Below are 20,515 nucleotides of genomic sequence, written 5' to 3' on the forward strand. Positions count from 1 at the left end.
GGATAGGAGGCAACAGTAAACACATTTCAAATTATGAAATTGAAAAGACACTGATGATTATACAAGGACAGAATGGTGTGGATGAACTCAGCTGGCAATGCAGTGTGAAGTGCTCACACATTCTAAATGCAACAAAAACATACTCTAATTGGAGACGCGACTTACACCGTGTGCTGAACCTGCATTTCAAAGGCAGTATTTCCTGTGACGTATTTTACCAACACCGATGAAAGAAAATCAGTTGAAATACTTGTTTTTATTGTCAATGCCCAATGCCACATATCGTTTTGTGGATAGAGAGGTTATTCTGTATGTCTAATTCCAATTCTAAAAATGTAGGATTTCATTCTACAGTCTGTTATTATTTGCAGATGGTTTGCTGCTCACTGTTACTCAGGGATTTGGAGTGCTCAACATCTAGAATCTTCCAGTATACTAATAATTGGGTTCCTTGTTAGTATGAGATGCCACAGGGCCGTACACCAAAATACTAGAATTTCAAATCCCTGGACCCAAACCAATCAGATAGAAAATATGGCCAGTCCTCTATTTTAAAAAGAGGCCTCCATTGTATCATTCAGGAAGCAATTTTTATGCACAAAAGTGTATTACAATTGTTTCCAACTGTACTGCATTTTTGAAGAAAGTATAATGAGAAAGATACTGCTAACAAACCAAATGTAAATGTTACAGGGAACACAATGACAATAATGGACTGAATGGCGCCACTATGTGCTTACATTTGCATAACAATTGCCAAAGGGGGCTGGTATGATTTACGTGGCAAGGCTACAGAGCTGTGGTGGGAACAGGCTTGTTAGAATGTGTGTTTCATTCTTAAAAGCTGCTTATAGGAGGTCCTGCCCTGACTGTGTGAGGACTGGTAGTTAGGGCAAATTCTCCCTTCTATGTTCTGTTTGCACAGGTACAGTAACTTTCCTCACGGCTAACAACTTAATAAGAGTTTCATTACATTGCAACATAAGGCATGGAGAAAAGGTGTTCCAACAGCAATACATCTGAAGGCCTCAAGCAAGTTGTTAGTGCTGCTACCTTCGTATAAGTACAGGTTATATATATATATATATACACATAGTAATTCTCAAGGGGCATTTCAGTGTTTCATTGGCCAAGCCAATTGGTTTGTAATGGGGTGGAAATACACAAGGGCCATGTAAATTTGTCAATATATTTTATTTTTACATTCAAATAAAAAACGCTGCCTGTAGCAAAATTGTACATTACAAACCACTAACGTGTAAATCAAAACACATGTATATAGCATGTCACAGAGTCAAACCTGAGCACCAAAAATGGATTCATATTTTGCTATGTAAACGTTTCCATCTGTCTTCTGGCTCTGCTGATCGATAGGCTTTTGGCTCAGTACACAAACCTGCCTTTCCTATTGCTTCTTACAACAAGGACTATCTATATAGGCGGGATGGACTGCACTTAAATAAAAAGGGAACCAATCTACTAGGAGAAAGGATCCTCGAGGAGGTGCAGAAGCATTTAAACTAGAAAGGAAGGGTGGAGAAATCAACAAAAAAACAGAAGGGAGACTACATCAAAACAGGGGCAACAACTCAGTTAAGACAGCCATTAAATGTATTTATCTAAAGCTAGAAGTTTCATAAACCAAATGTTAGAACTTGAAGCTGCTGCACTAACAAGTAACTACGATGTGATAGGTGTTACAGAAACTTGGTTATCCAAGCGTGATGGAGATGAATATAATATTAGTGGGTATACACTGTATAGGAAAGACAGGCAGGACAGAAGAGGCAGAGGGGTAGCGCTATAAATCAAAAATAGTCTTAAAGCCCAGGTGCTAAATCTGGAAGAAAAAAACAACGCAGAATCAATATGGGTCAGAATAATCGACACAAATTAAATGGGCTATATATTTAGGGGTCTATCTACTTAAATCGCAGTAAATTTACTTATTTTTCAGGGGTAGGTTGCGGAATAAAATTAGAATTTCGCAGACATTTCGCGGACCTGTTTAAACATTAAATAAATCTAAGTAGACAGTATTTCAGAACACTATAAAGCCTAAAAATAGTGGTACTTGCTTCCTTACTAAAACAGATTGCTGTCATTTCTTAAAGGCAAGCATGCAGCATCCCCCTGCAGTTGACTTGCCCATACATTGAGACTGCACGTTCTACATCCACTGAATTGATTGGAAGTTAAGGCAAAGCTTTGCCAAGTTATACAGATGTGCAAATCGATTAGAAACAGTCCCAAAACGCGTTTACCCAAGGGCATCTGGCATACTTTAATAAAGGCAATATATGCAGAACGTTTGTTTTCATGTTTTTTGTCCCATCCAACAATTTATTTTATTAGTACTTAGTCAAAATAAAGAAAATGTGGCTATTCGGGTCTAAAATTCCAAATGGGAAAAAGTAAGCAGCAGGTTGAAGCAAAGTGGCTGTGCTAAGTCGCATCTGTAGCACTGACTTAACTTGTCAACAGGAATACTTTTTGTCTGGGCTGACAAAATAGTAAACAAGAAAGTTAACCGCTTTGGAGAATTTTTTTTGTAAATGTTATTTGTGGACGTTTTTGGTTTATTTGTTTTTTGCTTAAGTGCAATGCACACACGAAGGCGAAGGAATTAAAAAGGGCTATTTACAGAAGGAAGATACGTAGTTTGTGTCGCTTGCATTGTGCAGTAGACACCCGAAATTGAAATGGTAGAAATGATAAATGACTGCTTCCTAACGCAATTTGTCAAGGCACTGACTAGAGGGGAGGCATGCCTTGATTTAGTCTTTTCAAATAATTAAAGACAGAATAACTAAAACAGAGGTCAGAGAACCACTGGCAAACTCAGATCACAACATGGTCTCATTTGAAGTGCTTTTTAAAACCACAAAATTAACAACTAAAGCTAAGGATTACCTAAGGATTACAATTTTAAAAAGGTCAACTATGAAGGAATGCAGCAGAGACTAACAGAAGTAGACTGGAGCAAAATAGAGAACACATCCACAGAAAAAGCATGGCTATTTTTAAAAAATGTAGTACTAGAGGTGCAAAACATTTACATTCCAAAAGTAGACAAATCAAATTCTAAAACAAAATGATCAAAATGGATTAATAGATCCAAAAAAAAATATCCAGAGAAAAAAGGCACTTCAAAGAACGTTTAAAAGGGAACAAGAACAAAGTATACAGAAAGAGTACTTGGAACTGCAAAAGCAAGTCAAAAAGGAAGTTAGAAAGGCCAAGAGAGAGATAGAAATTAACACTGCCAAGGGGGTTAAAACCAATTCCAAAAAGTTTTTCCAATATTACAACAGCAAAAGAACATTCAAGGAGGAAGTAAAATGTCTCAGAGATACAAATGGCAAAATCATAGATGAAGAAAAAAAAATAGCAAATATATTAAATTATTACTTTTCACAAGTTTTTTCAAAGGAGGATACAGACAACATGCCCCACATGTCGACCTGTTCCTATCCAGTTTTAAATAACTTTAGCATAACAGAGGCAGAAGTGTTAAAGGGACTAGGAGCTCTCAAAATAAACAAATCCCCTGGGCCAGATGTGATCTTCCCAATAGTACTCAAAGAAATGAAAGAAGTTATTTACAAAACGCTAACCAAGATCATGCAACAGTCTCTTGAGACAGGGGTTGTACCGACAGACTGGAGATTTGCAAACGTAATACTGATCCACAAAAAGGGAGACAAAACCAAACCAGGTAACTACAGACCAATAAGCCTGACTTCTATTATATGTAAACTTATGGAAACTATAATAAGAGCCAACATGGAAAATTACCTATATGGTAACAATATCCTGGGAGACAGTCAGCATGGTTTTAGGAAAGGGAGATCGTGTCTAACTAACCTGCTTGATTTTTCTTTTGAGGCTGCAACATCGACAATGGATAATTGCAAAGCATACAACATGGTTTATTTAGATTTCCAGAAAGATTTTGACAAGCATAAGTCAAGCATAAACGATTAATTCTCAAACTGAATGCAGTAGGGATTCAAGTAAATACATGCACATGGATTAGGGAGTGGTTAACATGTAGAAAACAGAAAGTACTGATTAGAGGAGAAACCTCAAAATGGAGCGAGGTAACCAGTGGGAGCAACACAGGGATCAGTATTAGGTCCTCTGCTCTTTCTAATCTACATTAATGACTTAGATTCTGGTGTAGTAAGCAAACGTTAAATTTGCAGACTACACAAAAATAGGAGTGGCAAACACCATTGCAGCAGCAAAGGTCATTCAAAATGATCTAGACAGCATTCAGAACTGGGCACATGACATTTAATAGCGAAAAGTGTAAGGTACTGCATGCAGACAATAAAAATGTACATTATAAATGCCATATGGGAGTTATTGATATTGAAGAAGGAATCTATAAAAAAGATCTAGGAGTTTATGTTGACTCAGAAATGTCTTCATCTAGACAATGTGGGGAAGCTATAAAAAAGGCCAACAAGATGCTTGGATACATAGTGAAAAGTGTTGAATTCAAATAAAGGGAAGTAATGTTAAAACTTTACAATGCATTAGTAAGACCTCATCTAGAATATTGTGTTCAGTTCTGGTCACCTCGCTACAAAACGGATATTGTTGATCTAGAAAGAGTGCAAAGAAGAGCGACCAGAATTATTCTGGGTTTAAAAGGCATGTCATAAAATAATTGAATCTATTCAGTCTTGAACAAAGAAGACTACGCAGCAATCTGATTCAAGCATTCAGAATTCTAAAAGGCATCGACAATGTCGACCCAAGGGACTTTTTCGACCTGAAAAAAGAAACAAGGACCAGGGGTCACAAATGGAGATTAGATAAAAGGGCATTCAGAGCAGAAAATAGGAGGCACTTTTTTATACAGAGAATTGTTGGAGTCTGGAACCAACTCCCCAGTAATATTGTTGAAGCTGACACCCTGGGATCCTTCAAGAAGCTGCTTGATGAGATTCTGGGAACAATAAGCTACTAACGACCAAACGAGCAAGATGGGCCGAATGGCCTCCTCTCGTTTGTAAACTTTCTTATGTTCTTATGTTATAATAAGCCCTATTTTCTCTCTCTCAAAAAAAAAACACCAATATGCTTACATCATTTTTTATTTTGAATGGTCATTGATGATATGTTGAACAAATCTAAATCCAAATAAAATAATTTTAAAAAATGTAGTGTGGCCAGTTACTTTAGCGTGTCTTTCTCCTAAATTTAGAACATCCTATGATGTCCTGTTTCCCCCACAGCAATCCCCACAACAGTAGTGGATGTCCTGTGATCCCTCAACCAAGCCAATTGCCATTTAACACTCCCTGTGGCTCACCGGCAAAGATCTGCTACTTCACACAGCAAGGACTCAAACCTGGGCTCCCCTTATTGCAGTATATGACACACCTTGTACACCATGCAGGGACCCTCACCTAAAGTAAATATTTGCTCCTGTATCAAGTGAACATTCCAAATCCTCCCTTGTGAGATTTTTAAAACAGGTAGTAAAAGCAGACCACTGAGAAGAGGATCATTGCTCAATCTGCAGAGCCGGCTGACCTAGATGCTGCAAGTCAGCCATCAAAAGAATATGCAAATCATTCAAGGGGTTTGCTGCTCTGCTGCTAACTTAATCCATTTTGGCAGCAAATAACCCCCTACTGTACTGTAAAATACCCCCCCTACTGTACTGTAAAATAAGCCCTTAATGTACTGTAAAATAAACTCCTCCTGTACTGTAAAGCCCCCTGGCTGTAAAGCCTAGCCAAGTCCCATTGCTGTATGGGCTCTATATCCACCACCTAGTCAGGTAACCTACTATTAGTAATACCAAGGAACCAAGGCAAAGTTGTTTAAGAAGTGTGCGGGAAGCTCAGCTCTAAATATGCAGCTTGTTAATAGGCAGACACTTGGTCTAGGAGCAGAAGCCAGACATAACTGTGTCTCTGTATCCACAGGCTTCATGGCACTGGCCCCTCTGATTATGACTCCAGATAGCACACCCCGCTGCTTTTATGTCTGACATGCTTTGCTTAATGGGCTGTAAACATGTGCTTTTTTCCTCAGTTCTGTAATGGGTTTGTACTGGGGTGGAAATACATGAGTGCCATTTAGAGAAGGGCAGGGAGCATTCAGAGCAGAGTCATTCGCATTCAACAAAGGGCAGGATGCTGTGCCCTGCTAATTACATTAGGGACGCCCCACAGTAATACAGATACAGGCATCACCCACTGGCATCACCCACTAAAATAAAGTCACAGCACATTTTCTTATTGTTCAACAAAACTACTTATAGAAAGCTCTGCATACTGTAGTGCCTTGCACTGCAAATCACAGTTTCTAACATGCCAACTTTGCTTTCATCTAATAAATGTTATCATTTTAGATCGATGGAAAAATAATTAAAAAGAAGAAAAATCAAACACAACTTATGAAAAAAAGTTTCAAACTTTGTAAAACACCCTCCTCTGGCTCCAGCTCTGATATTGTAACCAACATCTTCAAAACATCCACACTGACTTTATAGTGCTAAATGTAATGCACCCTGTGGCAGGGAGGGGCTTTAATTTAGAATTGATGGTGACAGAGGTGAGGATTAGAATTTATGTTGGTGATAGAGGATGATTAGAATTGATGTTGGTGATAGTGAGGATTAGTTAGTGAGGATTACCATCTGGGACTCTACCACGCCACACACCCCAAACCTGCTGGAATACCACAGCTATGGCCAAAAGTTTTGCATCACCCTATAGAATTAACACATTTTGCTTCATAAATATTGAATTACATATTGCTTTGTAGTTTTGAAAAATGTGACATTTCAGAATCTGACATGAAATACTGTACTACTATTATGGCTTCCGGTAGACTTTTGCAATATCATTTTGTAGCTTCTTTGTTAAATAAAAGATGTATATTATGTTCATATAGTTTTTTTTTTTTAAATTCTGTCTCAAACCTAAACTTCTAGGTGATGCAAAACTTTTGGCCACAGCTGTATAGTAATACAAGGGAGTACTGTCAATTACAAATATTCAACCGATTGCCAAACACGAAACAGAACCCCTTTGATAGCCTGGTTCATGTATATATATATATATATATATATATATATATATATATATATATATATATATATATACTGTATATATATATATCAATTGCTATCAATGGGGTTTTGTTTCGGGTTTGGGAATTGGTTGAATATGTGTAATTGACAGTACTCCCTTGTATTACTATACAGCTATGGATATATATATATATATATATATATATATATATATATATATATATATATATATATATATATATATAATATAGAAATCAATTTGATGAACAAAACATGTGCTAAAATAAACACTGATAAAATGTAATTCTTATCCCAGCTAAATACTGTATGACAATATTATTTACACTTTGGGAAAGGACTGCCACAATGAAAGCACACTGACAGAGCAGTCCTTTTCTTGGATTGAATGAAAGAATTCTTTTTCAGAGCTTCTGCTTCTCCTTTCCGGACCTGCTGCATGTTTAGGAAGGTCACAGAAAGCTGCTGTTGTTCATGTAAAGGGGTTGGCAGTCCTTTTGCTCCAGTGAAACTGAACTTTGCTGAAGGTGCCATGGTGGTGCAGAGAGAAGCTGTTTGGGTAACAGCTCGTTTTTAGCAGCCTCCGAAAGTCCATATCCCTTGTTTGCACACATGGTTCTTATTATTACAATAGGACTGAAACAGCCAATGTCTCATTCTACCTGGACAGTGTAACAGAAAGGAAGCTGGGAGCTTGTTCAGAGCGATACTTACTCTTAAACTTCACATAACAATCTCTCTGCTACGTATTACTCTGGCTTGCCACACTGCATTAGGGAAGTAGTTTAAGTAAAGGCTTTCCAGTATTAATTCTTCTTGATCTAAGTGCTGCCTTTGATACTGCAGACCATTTCATCCTACTGAATCATCCTGAAAGCACAGTGGGACTGTCTGGTCTTGTCCTATCCTGGTTCAAATCTGATCTTTCTGATAGATTTCAGTTTGTCTATTGTCTATTGAAGAGGTAAAATCTGCATTATCGGAAGTTGTCTGCGGTGTTCCACAGGGCTCCATTCTAGGTCCCTTGTTGTTTTCATTATATATGCTACCTTTGGGTGACGTTATTTGCAGACACGGAGTGAACTTCCATTGCTATGCTGATGATACCCAGCTACAGTGCCTTGCGAAAGTATTCGGCCCCCTTGAACTTTGCGACCTTTTGCCACATTTCAGGCTTCAAACATAAAGATATGAAACTGTAATTTTTTGTGAAGAATCAACAACAAGTGGGACACAATCATGAAGTGGAACGAAATTTATTGGATATTTCAAACTTTTTTAACAAATAAAAAACTGAAAAATTGGGCGTGCAAAATTATTCAGCCCCTTTACTTTCAGTGCAGCAAACTCTCTCCAGAAGTTCAGTGAGGATCTCTGAATGATCCAATGTTGACCTAAATGACTAATGATGATAAATAGAATCCACCTGTGTGTAATCAAGTCTCTGTATAAATGCACCTGCACTGTGATAGTCTCAGAGGTCCGTTTAAAGCGCAGAGAGCATCATGAAGAACAAGGAACACACCAGGCAGGTCCGAGATACTGTTGTGGAGAAGTTTAAAGCCGGATTTGGATACAAAAAGATTTCCCAAGCTTTAAACATCCCAAGGAGCACTGTGCAAGCGATAATATTGAAATGGAAGGAGTATCAGACCACTGCAAATCTACCAAGACCTGGCCGTCCCTCTAAACTTTCAGCTCATACAAGGAGAAGACTGATCAGAGATGCAGCCAAGAGGCCCATGATCACTCTGGATGAACTGCAGAGATCTACAGCTGAGGTGGGAGACTCTGTCCATAGGACAACAATCAGTCGTATACTGCACAAATCTGGCCTTTATGGAAGAGTGGCAAGAAGAAAGCCATTTCTTAAAGATATCCATAAAAAGTGTCGTTTACAGTTTGCCACAAGCCACCTGGGAGACACACCAAACATGTGGAAGAAGGTGCTCTGGTCAGATGAAACCAAAATCGAACTTTTTGGCAACAATGCAAAACGTTATGTTTGGCGTAAAAGCAACACAGCTCATCACCCTGAACACACCATCCCCACTGTCAAACATGGTGGTGGCAGCATCATGGTTTGGGCCTGCTTTTCTTCAGCAGGGACAGGGAAGATGGTTAAAATTGATGGGAAGATGGATGGAGCCAAATACAGGACCATTCTGGAAGAAAACCTGATGGAGTCTGCAAAAGACCTGAGACTGGGACGGAGATTTGTCTTCCAACAAGACAATGATCCAAAACATAAAGCAAAATCTACAATGGAATGGTTCACAAATAAACATATCCAGGTGTTAGAATGGCCAAGTCAAAGTCCAGACCTGAATCCAATCGAGAATCTGTGGAAAGAACTGAAAACTGCTGTTCACAAATGCTCTCCATCCAACCTCACTGAGCTCGAGCTGTTTTGCAAGGAGGAATGGGCAAAAATTTCAGTCTCTCGATGTGCAAAACTGATAGAGACATACCCCAAGCGACTTACAGCTGTAATCGCAGCAAAAGGTGGCGCTACAAAGTATTAACTTAAGGGGGCTGAATAATTTTGCACGCCCAATTTTTCAGTTTTTTATTTGTTACAAAAGTTTGAAATATCCAATAAATTTCGTTCCACTTCATGATTGTGTCCCAATTGTTGTTGATTCTTCACAAAAAATTACAGTTTCATATCTTTATGTTTGAAGCCTGAAATGTGGCAAAAGGTCGCAAAGTTCAAGGGGGCCGAATACTTTCGCAAGGCACTGTATATTCCCTAAAGCCAGGAATTTCTTCTGCCTTGGTGTTATTAGCTACTTGCCTTACAGACATCAAGCATTGGTGTCACAGAATTTTCTAATGTTAAATTCAGGTAAAACAGAGGTTATGCTAGTGGGCTCACAGAACCAACTAAAATGAAATGTGGGATTACATAATCTTGACCCTTGCAGTCTCCCATCAAAACTTAGACTAGAAATGAAGAGTTTGGGGGTCATCTGGTGACTAATTTAGTACACATCAGGCAGGCTTATTATTTAATGTATTAATTTATATTTATCACATTTAATGCTGTGGGTTCGATTTTTTAATTATTACTTTTCACATTTGTAGTTTTGTATAGGATTTGTTATTGCTTTCTTTTACGATTCTTTTTGTAGTGCACTTGAATGTTGGTTTGTTTTTGCCTGCTGTATAAGAGAATTGACGTGCTTAGAAAAAGACAAATGCTATTGAGAAGGAATCCTCGTGAAAACTCGCCAGTACAGTAAAATAATTATTCCCTGTTATCACAGACATCTGCCTGTTAGAGAGGCTACGGAGCAACCATCCAGTTGGTTAAAAGAGAAAAGGCATAAATCACGTGTGGCAGTATTCCTGATTAGATAGGCCAAATGATTGTTTACACCTGAAAAACTCATTATTTATTGAGTGGAGAAGCCGTGTGCTGGAAAGGAGTAGCAGAACAGAACAGAACAGAACAGAACAGAACAGAACAGAACAGAACAGAACAGAACAGAACAGAACAGAGCATGTTGGACAGCCAGATCAGATCTATTAAATTGATTATTAATTGAGAAGCCATTCTTATTCATTCTGTAAATGTGGTTAATTGGAGATTTAGTATTTTTAATTTAATGTGGGCAGGGACACTGTGTTAAACTGTAAATTATTGGCCAGATTTTATATATTCAATTCTCCACTGTTATATTTATTTTATGTAAGACAAGAGAAGGGGGTTGGTTTTATTTGTCTCCAGTTTTTGTTTGCTTTTAGGACCCGAACACATTAACTGGGATGATTTTAGATTAAACTGTGTTGAACACAGAGTGGGAAAACGTGGGGCAACTGGAACTGTATGTTGGACTGTATTGTATTTTTTTGTTACTTTTTATTCCCGGTTAAAGAAGGGAGTACCCCTGTTTTGTTGTTTTTTGTTGGTACTTTTAACTCCTAGTTAAAAGAGTTTTATCTGGACTTGGTTTTGTTCCATACTGTTCTTATACCGTTGTATAATAAAAATGTTTTTGTGCTCAAATCATTGTGTCTTTCCGCTTGTATGGGAGAGGGGTGGGTGGTACAGCTGTTCCAAACCTAGGTACACGTTTTTAGCTTCTGAGAAAGGGAACCAGTTCAAGTTTATAATAATCATTTGACTTTTGTATTCTGGCAGCCCAAATTGGTGTTGGGTTCGGGGTCCTAGTAACACATTTAACCATTATGTGGCATAGTCGGCACACTACATTGCAGACGGTACTGGGTGTTGGAGTTTGGCAACTATATTTCTTTGCCATCCCTGCTCTAGTAACAAGTTTTGCGACACTGATCTACCATTTGAGACTCATATTAGGGAGGTTACTAAAGTATCTTTTTACCATCTGAGAAATATAGCCAAACTTAGACCAATTATTTTCATCTGATGCAGAGAGACTAATGCATGCCTTTGTTTCATCTGGAATTGATTCTTGTAATGCACTTTTTTCTGGTGTCCCAAAACATGTGGTATCCTTGCAGCTTGTTCAGAATACCGCCGCTAGAATTCTGACTAAAACCAGAAAAGTTAACATATTAACCCTGTTTTTGCCTCTTTACACTGGCTCCCTGTGCAGTATATAATTGATTTTAAGATTTTGCTGTTACAAGGCCCTGAATGGATTAGCACCTAGTTATTTGCATGAGTTACTGACCCTGTATCTTCCAAACCTCACTCTGACATCACAGGATGCAGGGTTGCTGGTCATTCCTAGGGTCAACACAAGCAACACGAGAGGTAGAGCTTTTTCTTGTAGAGCTCCTAAATTATGGAATGCTTTGCCTTCGTTTGGCAGGGAAGCTGGGACCATTGCAGTTTTCAAGTCAAGACTAAAAATGCACTTTTATAAAATGGTTTTCTTATTAGTGGGTTTTAATGTAACTTTAAAATTGCTGCTTTTGTGGCAGTTGTATGTGTGACATGCTATACAAATGTATTGTGTTTTGTTCTTTTTATTTGCAAGGCGCACAGTTGAAATATTAATAATATTGTTATTTAAAGAGGCCACTGTGACCAACGCAATTAAAACAAAACCAACTCTACAGTGACACGTTTGTTCTGATTGTTTTGGGTTTCAATTGGACTCCACAAAGGCCACAGTTTGGTGGCACTTTCCTGCAGAGCGGTCCACTCTTACAATGTACTTGTTATTCCTCATCATTATTCTGGTAGTTGCAGTATAGGATTAGGCCCCGAGGCATTAAGCTGTTACACCTTGTCGCTGATCTGACTGCATTACTGCTGTTTTGAATGTCTGCACTGATTTGTGTAATGAACTCTTTAAGCGTTCCTGAAAATGTATTTCTAGTTCAACATCCTAAGCTGTTCCAGAGGAACAATCCTTGTTCTTTTGGGGGAGCAGGTGAGCTCCTCGAAGCATGTCTGTTTCCTTAGTAATAAGGTCAGTAAAAATGGCAACTCAGCAGGACTACCTCTCTAACTGCTGAGAAGACATCCACCTTTCTAACTGCTGAGACGACATCCACCTTTCTAACTGCTGAGAAGACATCCACCTTTCTAACTACTGAGAAGACATTCACCTTTCTAACTGCTGAGAAGACATCCACCTTTCTAACTACTGAGAAGACATTCACCTTTCTAACTGCTGAGACGATATCCACCTTTCTAACTGCTGAGAAGACATTCACCTTTCTAACTGCTGAGACGATATCCACCTTTCTAACTGCTGAGACGACATCCACCTTTCTAACTGCTGAGAAGACATCCACCTTTCTAACTGCTGAGACGACATCCACCTTTCTAACTGCTGAGAAGACATCCACCTTTCTAACTGCTGAGAAGACATCCACCTTTCTAACTACTGAGAAGACATTCACCTTTCTAACTGCTGAGAAGACATCCACCTTTCTAACTGCTGAGACGACATCCACCTTTCTAACTGCTGAGAAGACATCCACCTTTCTAACTGCTGAGAAGACATCCACCTTTCTAACTACTGAGAAGACATTCACCTTTCTAACTGCTGAGACGATATCCACCTTTCTAACTGCTGAGACGACATCCACCTTTCTAACTGCTGAGAAGACATCCACCTTTCTAACTGCTGAGACGACATCCACCTTTCTAACTGCTGAGATGACATCCACCTTTCTAACTGCTGAGAAGACATCCACCTTTCTAACTGCTGAGACGACGTCCCTCTGAGAGGCTTTCAGGCATGATGTTGAGATTGGGATCAGCTATGGAACACTGCCATTAGGCCTGAGTACCTGATTATTGTCATGTCATTTCCTGTGATTATGTACAGGTCACTCTTCTGTAAATGCTGACCTATATTCTGTCTATTTCTGCTTATAATGGCTCAAATTCATCCAGTGAGAACTTTACATTTCTGTGTGTCCTTTTCTTATTACTGCCACTACTGCAGATCACAGATTACCAGTGTGTATTGGCTCATACCACTGTGACACATACTGTACGTCTTAATATAAAAAATAAGCACCGTGTGATAACATTTCATCACAGCAGCCCATTATAGTCCCCACAGTACCGAATCATTGCAATGTCATTGTAGCGCCACTGCCTTGCCATTGACTGTCCTTTAGGAAGGGTGTTTAGGGGATCAATATTTATTACATTTCCTGGAAGAGCCAGTACTGTGTTTGATTTACTTATCGACTTCATGGCTCTGATTTTTAACAGGAGGTTTCTCTAAGGAATGTTTTTCACTCTTATGAGATGGGGTTATCAGGCTAACAGTAGATTCAAGGCACTCCTGGGCTGGTTTTAATTAAAGATTTCAACCTGTGCAAACAATATGAACAAACTGTTAACGAATGAAGAAAAACATGCATGTGACAGCTTCAAAACATGAAACAATCAATCTGCAGATGTAGTTTCTGAACTCTGGCACCTGCTCATCGTGTGCAGGTCAGTAGGTGAAATGGGCAAAAATGTGGATAAGGAAAGTCCAGGATTTATTTTTTGTGGAGAGCTTATATTAATAAGAGAACAGAAATATTATTACTATGCATTTCCAATTACAAGTTGTTGTTTTTTTCATTTGAGAAGAAGTTTACATCAATGTATTTTAACTTCACACTTCTCTGAAGGTAAAAAGAACGATCCCTTTACATGTTTGCCTTAATTCGGTGTTCAATAAAATTATCCTTGTGACAGAAATGCTTTTTGTGTTTTTTGTTTTTTAAGGAAGGATGGATCTTAAGGCAGTGGCATCCTTGAAGCAAGCTTAAAACCTTTCCATTTACTTTCATATGCAGTACATTAGCAAACAGAGCAAACAAATACTACCCAATGAAGCTATCAACAAAGCAGGGGTTTAATAACAGTGTTGTGGGTTCTCAGTCACATTATCAGATACCTCTGATGGACAGCTCTCCTGGAATTAGGTTAGAGGCTAGATTATCACTGATCCATTTCAGATGGAGTTCTGTTTTAGCAGACTGGAAGGTGTGATAAGAAGTGTTGGCTGCACTTAAGGGACTGTCTGTCGAATGCTTTTAGGCACAGCTTAAGTTACTCCAGTGTAAACAAAGTAGTTGACCTGACCTGGGCAGGAGATAGAGTAAGTTATTTAAGGCTATTGTAGCTAAATTAAAAGCCTCCTGATCTGCAGAGTGTACTGAACTGTGGGAACTGGGATACTGCAAAGTGTGTTCAATACAGTGATTAGAATCATTGGTCACAATTCACAAAGCTTTAACTCCTTTAAAAAAACTAAATAAAATACAATAAAATTATTCAGTTAAAGCTTTGTGAATAATAAAGCTCATGATGTCTGCTATTTGGTCTATTTCTACAGCAGTTCATATCTATTTTCGCACAATCTGAAAAATGAGCTGTTGACAACCTGGGGCCACAAACGCGGTAATGTTTTTTTTTTTTTTTAAATAAATAATAATCCTACTGGGGTGAATGGGATATAGAGAGGTTAATCCACACAGGACCTCAAAGTGCTTCAAATCCACAGCTCCTTGTGCTGGCCCCTGGCTCTAATTCTGTAGTCTAACCCTAATCATGGTTGATACAGTGTGTGACAGGGAGGCGAGTTAGTGACTCAGAAGCTGTCAGCAGTTGTTACTGCTGAATCCTGTGTAGAACCACAGCAGGCATTTGCAGTGGAAGATGAAATCCACAATTACTTTGCATCAGAATCGTGTTCATCTCAAGGTTCTATCGACACACATGTCAGTTTTTGTTTACTGTTTTTTTATTTATTTTTTTCACACAAACACAATGAGTTACGGTACAGTACTGTTTACCTCGAAAGCAAACATTGTCCATTACTGTTCAATGGACTGTCAAATTAAAGATAACTGAGTGAAAGCCAATAAAAGCACCAAGGGCTGCTAACTGTTTATCAGCACTAGCATTCTCTTGCATGAGCTCCATACTAAAGCCCCACAGTGACGTGGAATGACACATATTTCTTTAGCTTTGATTTGCATTGCTGAAGCCTATTGTCTACCTAGAAATTGTTCAAACAATCTAAGCCCCTTTCCACCCCCATAGGATTAAGGAGCTGGTTACAGTTACATTGCTGCAGGGAGTCCTGAGTTGTGGCCATTGCTGGCTTATTATTTTATTGCCTGTTGAGTAGTAGGCTGCCTGTCATCAACAGGGCAAATGGCTACAGAAGTAACAAATTGTGCAGTAGTCACGTTCTAAGGCTGTATTCACAAATCTGTAACATACAAAACAATGCTATGCATTTATCAGCCCCACTGTTTCAGACCTATAATGCTGTAATGTTGTTGAAACAAACAGAAACAATTCAATAACTAGTTGAATCTTTTAGTTTTATTTTCTCATGGGGCAATCATACAGGAACAGTATGCTATAGATATTACACTCCACTTCTGGTAAGTAAGATCACTTGTTCAGTTTGCTCGACTTGCCACACCAAATCATTTACTCTTCTTACGCCTGCTGCAAACTGCCCATGAAGCGGAAGAGAACAATTATAAAACGAAAAGCACCAAGAGCTGCAACTGTGACAAGCTGGATAAAATGGACACCACCAAGCAACAATGGAGAGCGCGGTGACAAAGACAAGTTACAGTGTCAAGGCTGTATTGCTGTGTTGCAACCAGCACTGTGTAATTGAGTAGAGATACAACATTTCAGAGAAGCATTATTATTTGGGCTCTGTATAATACTTAAATGAGTTATTAAGTATCTTGCTGGGTTAACTGCGCCAGTACCAGATACAGTGTTTCCTACCCCCTTTCCGTTTTGATTTAGCTTTGATTGTGTAAATTAAGTATTTTAGTTATAGTTGGTGTGCAGTTCTCTTTTTATTGCTTTATGGTTTGATGTCAGTTATTGAAGTGTATTTCATTTTGTGTGATTCAGTTCTAGCTGGTTTTCTGTGTTTTCTTTTATTGTGATTTTACTGAAACACGCTGTTGGCATTGTTTTTAATTTTTACCCACAAACTATTTGATTATACTCCTGACTACTGCTAATTGAAAAGACCTGTTCTAGTATTTTAAAATTATTCCACAATAGTGCTTTGTATGGTCAAACGTTAGAATTATGAGCATGCTCTAAGTCTTCATCAATATTTTTTTTCTTTCTTTTTTTTCTAAAGTCCTAGCAAGTTCTTTTAATTGAAAGAAAATACTGATTTGTTGTGTTATGTTCAAAGCAAAATAATGGATCATTTTTACTGTCACCTGTTATTTTCCATAGTACACATGCATGTTGTTACTTTAGCTTACGATAACCAGGCTACCTAAAAGCATCTCCCCCAAAAAAGTAGATCAGAAGGAAAATAAATAAATGGACTTGTAACACTGCAACAGTATCTAGGAAAGAAACTGTACACCGTACCACAGAACGGTTAACTGGTCCCAATCTCGAGTAGTAATTCTGACTTATTTCCAAGACACTGAAACTATTTCATTAGTTATTGTGCCTTTGTCTTTTTTCAAAAAGAATAGTGATGAAAGAGCTAAACTTCTATACCCCCCCCCCCCCCCCCCACCCATACATGCAGAACAATCCTAACTATAAAAAGAACATGTGAAGTCAGTGGACCTCAATATAAGCATCATGCTTTCCCCACTGAAGACCCTTAGTATGAAGGCACTCAATATTATAATAACCTGGAGGGTTGCCAGTGAAGCAAAGCAATGCACGGGATGAAACAGCTTTGATATACTGAGACCCATATGTTTACAGAACAATGCCACTAAGTGGGAATTGATCGAGTTCTGGGTATATCCAAAGCAAACCCAGGAGATTGTTATTTTATGGTGCTAACAGGCGTGACATTTCAAGTTCTTTGATCCAGTGCAGAATTAGCAACATGACAGTACAAGTGTCAGTACATAGGATATCAAGTAAAACCTTCTGAAAACATGCATGCTTTCATATTAAAGCTTAATAACAATTTTGACTGCTGTGAACAGGTTCCTGTCCAATCCAGGACAATTTTTATTCTTGTGGTGCTGCAACATACATTAAAAAAAGTATTCAAAATAAAATGGAAAAATTCTGGAACGTTTACACTATGTAACACAATTTATGTTCCTGGGTAGTAAGTGTTATTTCCTAATTGCTTATGCCTCAAAAGTATAGAAAATGGCTATTATTCCCCACAGACTTTGCTTTTGTGACCAGGACAGTGATATTTTGAAATTTACCTATTTCCAATGAGAAAACTGGCGAATTTGTGTCTTTTTGTTCACATAAAGACAGAAAAAAACAACATATGAATCCAAATTAACATGTATTTATACTAAAGTAATCCAAAAATGACTACAAAAGATTTAGAAGTGAGTAGTTTTTCGAGATTTACGATTATACTGTAAATCACTTTCACGAATCAGCCCCCAAATATAGTCTCCCATCATGTTCTCGTTATACTGTCCTTGGTAGCGGCGTTCAAAGTCCAGTATATCCTGGTGGAAGCGCTCGCCTTGCTCCTCCGAGTACGCTCCCATGTTCTCCTTGAATTTATCAAGATGAGCATCAAGGATATGGACTTTGAGGGACATCCTACAGCCCATTGTGCCGTAGTTCTTCACCAGAGTCTCAACCAGCTCCACATAGTCTTCGGCCTTGTGATTACCCAGGAAGCCCCGAACCACTGCGACAAAGCTGTTCCAAGCCGCTTTCTCCTTACTAGTGAGCTTCTTGGGGAATTCATTGCACTCCAGGATCTTCTTTATCTGTGGTCCGACGAAGACACCGGCTTTGACCTTTGCCTCAGACAGCTTAGGGAAGAAGTCTTGAAGGTACTTGAAGGCTGCCGACTCCTTATCTAACGCTCTGACAAATTGTTTCATAAGGCCCAATTTGATGTGCAGTGGTGGCATCAGCACCTTCCGGGGGTCCACCAGTGGCTCCCACTTGACGTTGTTCCTCCCCACAGAGAACTCGGTCCGCTGTGGCCAGTCCCGCCTGTGGTAGTGCGCCTTGGTGTCCCTGCTGTCCCAAAGGCAAAGATAGCAGGGAAACTTGGTAAAACCGCCTTGGAGACCCATCAGGAATGCCACCATTTTGAAGTCTCCTATGACCTTGATGCCATCTCAGAAAAATGCAGATATGTATCCACTTAGGCAGCTGGAACTAAACTGAACTGGTGGGCTTAAGGCCCCTGTATTTATACTACTATTTATATTACTGGAAAGTTCTAGAAAGTTCTAGAAGTTACTCCAAGTTTACTCAGCACTGAATCTATCTGGAATGTTCTGGAAAATAGGTACATTTCAAAATATCACTGTCCTGGTCACAAAAGCAAAGTTTGTGGGGAATAATAGCCATTTTCTATACTTTTGAGGCATAAGCAATTAGGAAATAACACTTACTACCCAGGAACAAAAAAAAAAATAATAAATTGTTACACGGTGTTATCTCCTGCAGAATTACACCTGAGGGTTCCATTTCCCTGCCCCCACTCCCTTGTCACTGACCTTTCTGTGCTTGTGCTGGACAGGGCAACAGTCTGCCAGCTTCTCTGGGCTCTCTGTGCCTCCCACTGCTGTCATGACTGCTGGGTTCCTCTGCAGACTCCTCACATATGACACCTGCCTCTTGATAACCATGTCTCTGCTCAAGTCCACCTGGTCTGCACCTCTTCCTCCAGATCTTCTCCTGCCCTGGTCTCTGCTCAGGTCAGGGACACCATGGCCGTCGGGAGTGGGCAGTCTACCAAGAAAGGAAGAAGACTGGGGGCTTCTAAACTCCATGTAGATCTGGACAGCGATGAGGAGCGTGGTGAAGAGGAGGCAGAGGTGAAGTGCAAAGGCCTTCCTAGATTTGTCTTTGTTCATCATGGTTCACGTTGAAGCCCCTTGTCACTTTACTTGCTCATCAGCATGCAATGGAACAGCCCCCCCTCCTATTCTCGCATCATGAGCACCCCCCAGCCCCAGTGCCTGGTACAGTCCCGGTCCCTCTCGTGCAGTTTGAGCTGTGTTCTTCTTGGTGTTCCACTGGGCACTGCGATCCTCTGGTCATCTGTCTGCAGCAGACCATTGCTGCAGAGAGTGAGTGCCGAATGAGAGAGGAGAACAAAATGTTCCACTCATTGAGAAGTTTAGAAACTCCCTCCCCTGTTCCTCCCCCCAGCACTTCTTCAGTTCCGCCCATCTCTCAGCTGGTCTTCCAGTCTCTAAACTCTGTAACTTTACACCCCTGTGATCAGAGCAGGATTGGCAGCAGGCTGCCTGGGAGCCCTGGTTCTTAGTATTTATTACTACTTCATGAGCAAAGCCAGCACGACCACACAGCTGTGCGAGTGCATGAGGGGAGGTTGGGATTCCTGGAGTGGACAAGATGTTTGACACCAAGATACAAAATGCTAATGATTCTAAATGCATTTTTACTCTTGTTAGAAAGAATGTGTCGTAATTATAAAAGGAGCTTATATAAAAGAAGACATTTGTCATTGAACTGTGTATGCTTTTTTTGCTATTTCTCCAAATACCTTATCACCATTAAGTGTTTTATATAGGATGTTTTCAGATTGTCTCCTCTAATAAAAAAAAAACAATTTATACCTGAAAATCCATCAGCTCACCCGCTACCACACCAAGAACACAACAAGCTTCTCAAACAGCTAGAAACCAAGTATAGTCCATTCTACAAGTCAATCAATCCATCTTTATTTCTGTATAGCGCCTTTAACGGGGGCTGCCACAAAACGCTTCACATGAAGAAAAAAATAAGAATACAAAATAACAATCAGCAGTAGAAGAATAAAGTTACTACAAGAACAAGACCCATAAAATAGTTTAAAGTATTTCAAATAAATAAAACAGTAAAATAATGCTGTGACACGTCAGAAAACTAACCAACTACAGTCCTGATATACTGCAGTTTAAACAACACAAGATGAAGATTGGGTCTTAAATAAAAGGATTATAGTGCAGCCTACAGGAGTCTCAAGGTAGTGATTCTAATGGGCTGTGAACGTTCACTGTGGATTTTAGCTATGC

The 20,515-nt window shown here is 39.2% G+C and overlaps 1 protein-coding gene across 2 annotated transcripts in view; it reads right to left on the minus strand.

Moving 5' to 3' along the window:
• Positions 1 to 19,576, minus strand: part of LOC117410734 (probable methyltransferase-like protein 24) — a 37,496-nt gene extending 17,920 nt beyond the window's left edge. For both annotated transcript variants that reach the window (XM_034921560.2, XM_034921559.2), the window contains exon 1: positions 18,989 to 19,576. In XM_034921560.2, coding sequence (XP_034777451.2) covers positions 18,989 to 19,351 — 363 coding nt within the window. In that variant the 5' untranslated portion in view covers positions 19,352 to 19,576. The remainder of the gene's footprint in view (positions 1 to 18,988) is intronic.
• Between the last annotated feature and the right edge of the window lie 939 nt (positions 19,577 to 20,515).

The sequence above is a fragment of the Acipenser ruthenus genome, chromosome 6 (assembly GCF_902713425.1).
Source record: "Acipenser ruthenus chromosome 6, fAciRut3.2 maternal haplotype, whole genome shotgun sequence".
Lineage (NCBI taxonomy): Eukaryota > Metazoa > Chordata > Actinopteri > Acipenseriformes > Acipenseridae > Acipenser > Acipenser ruthenus.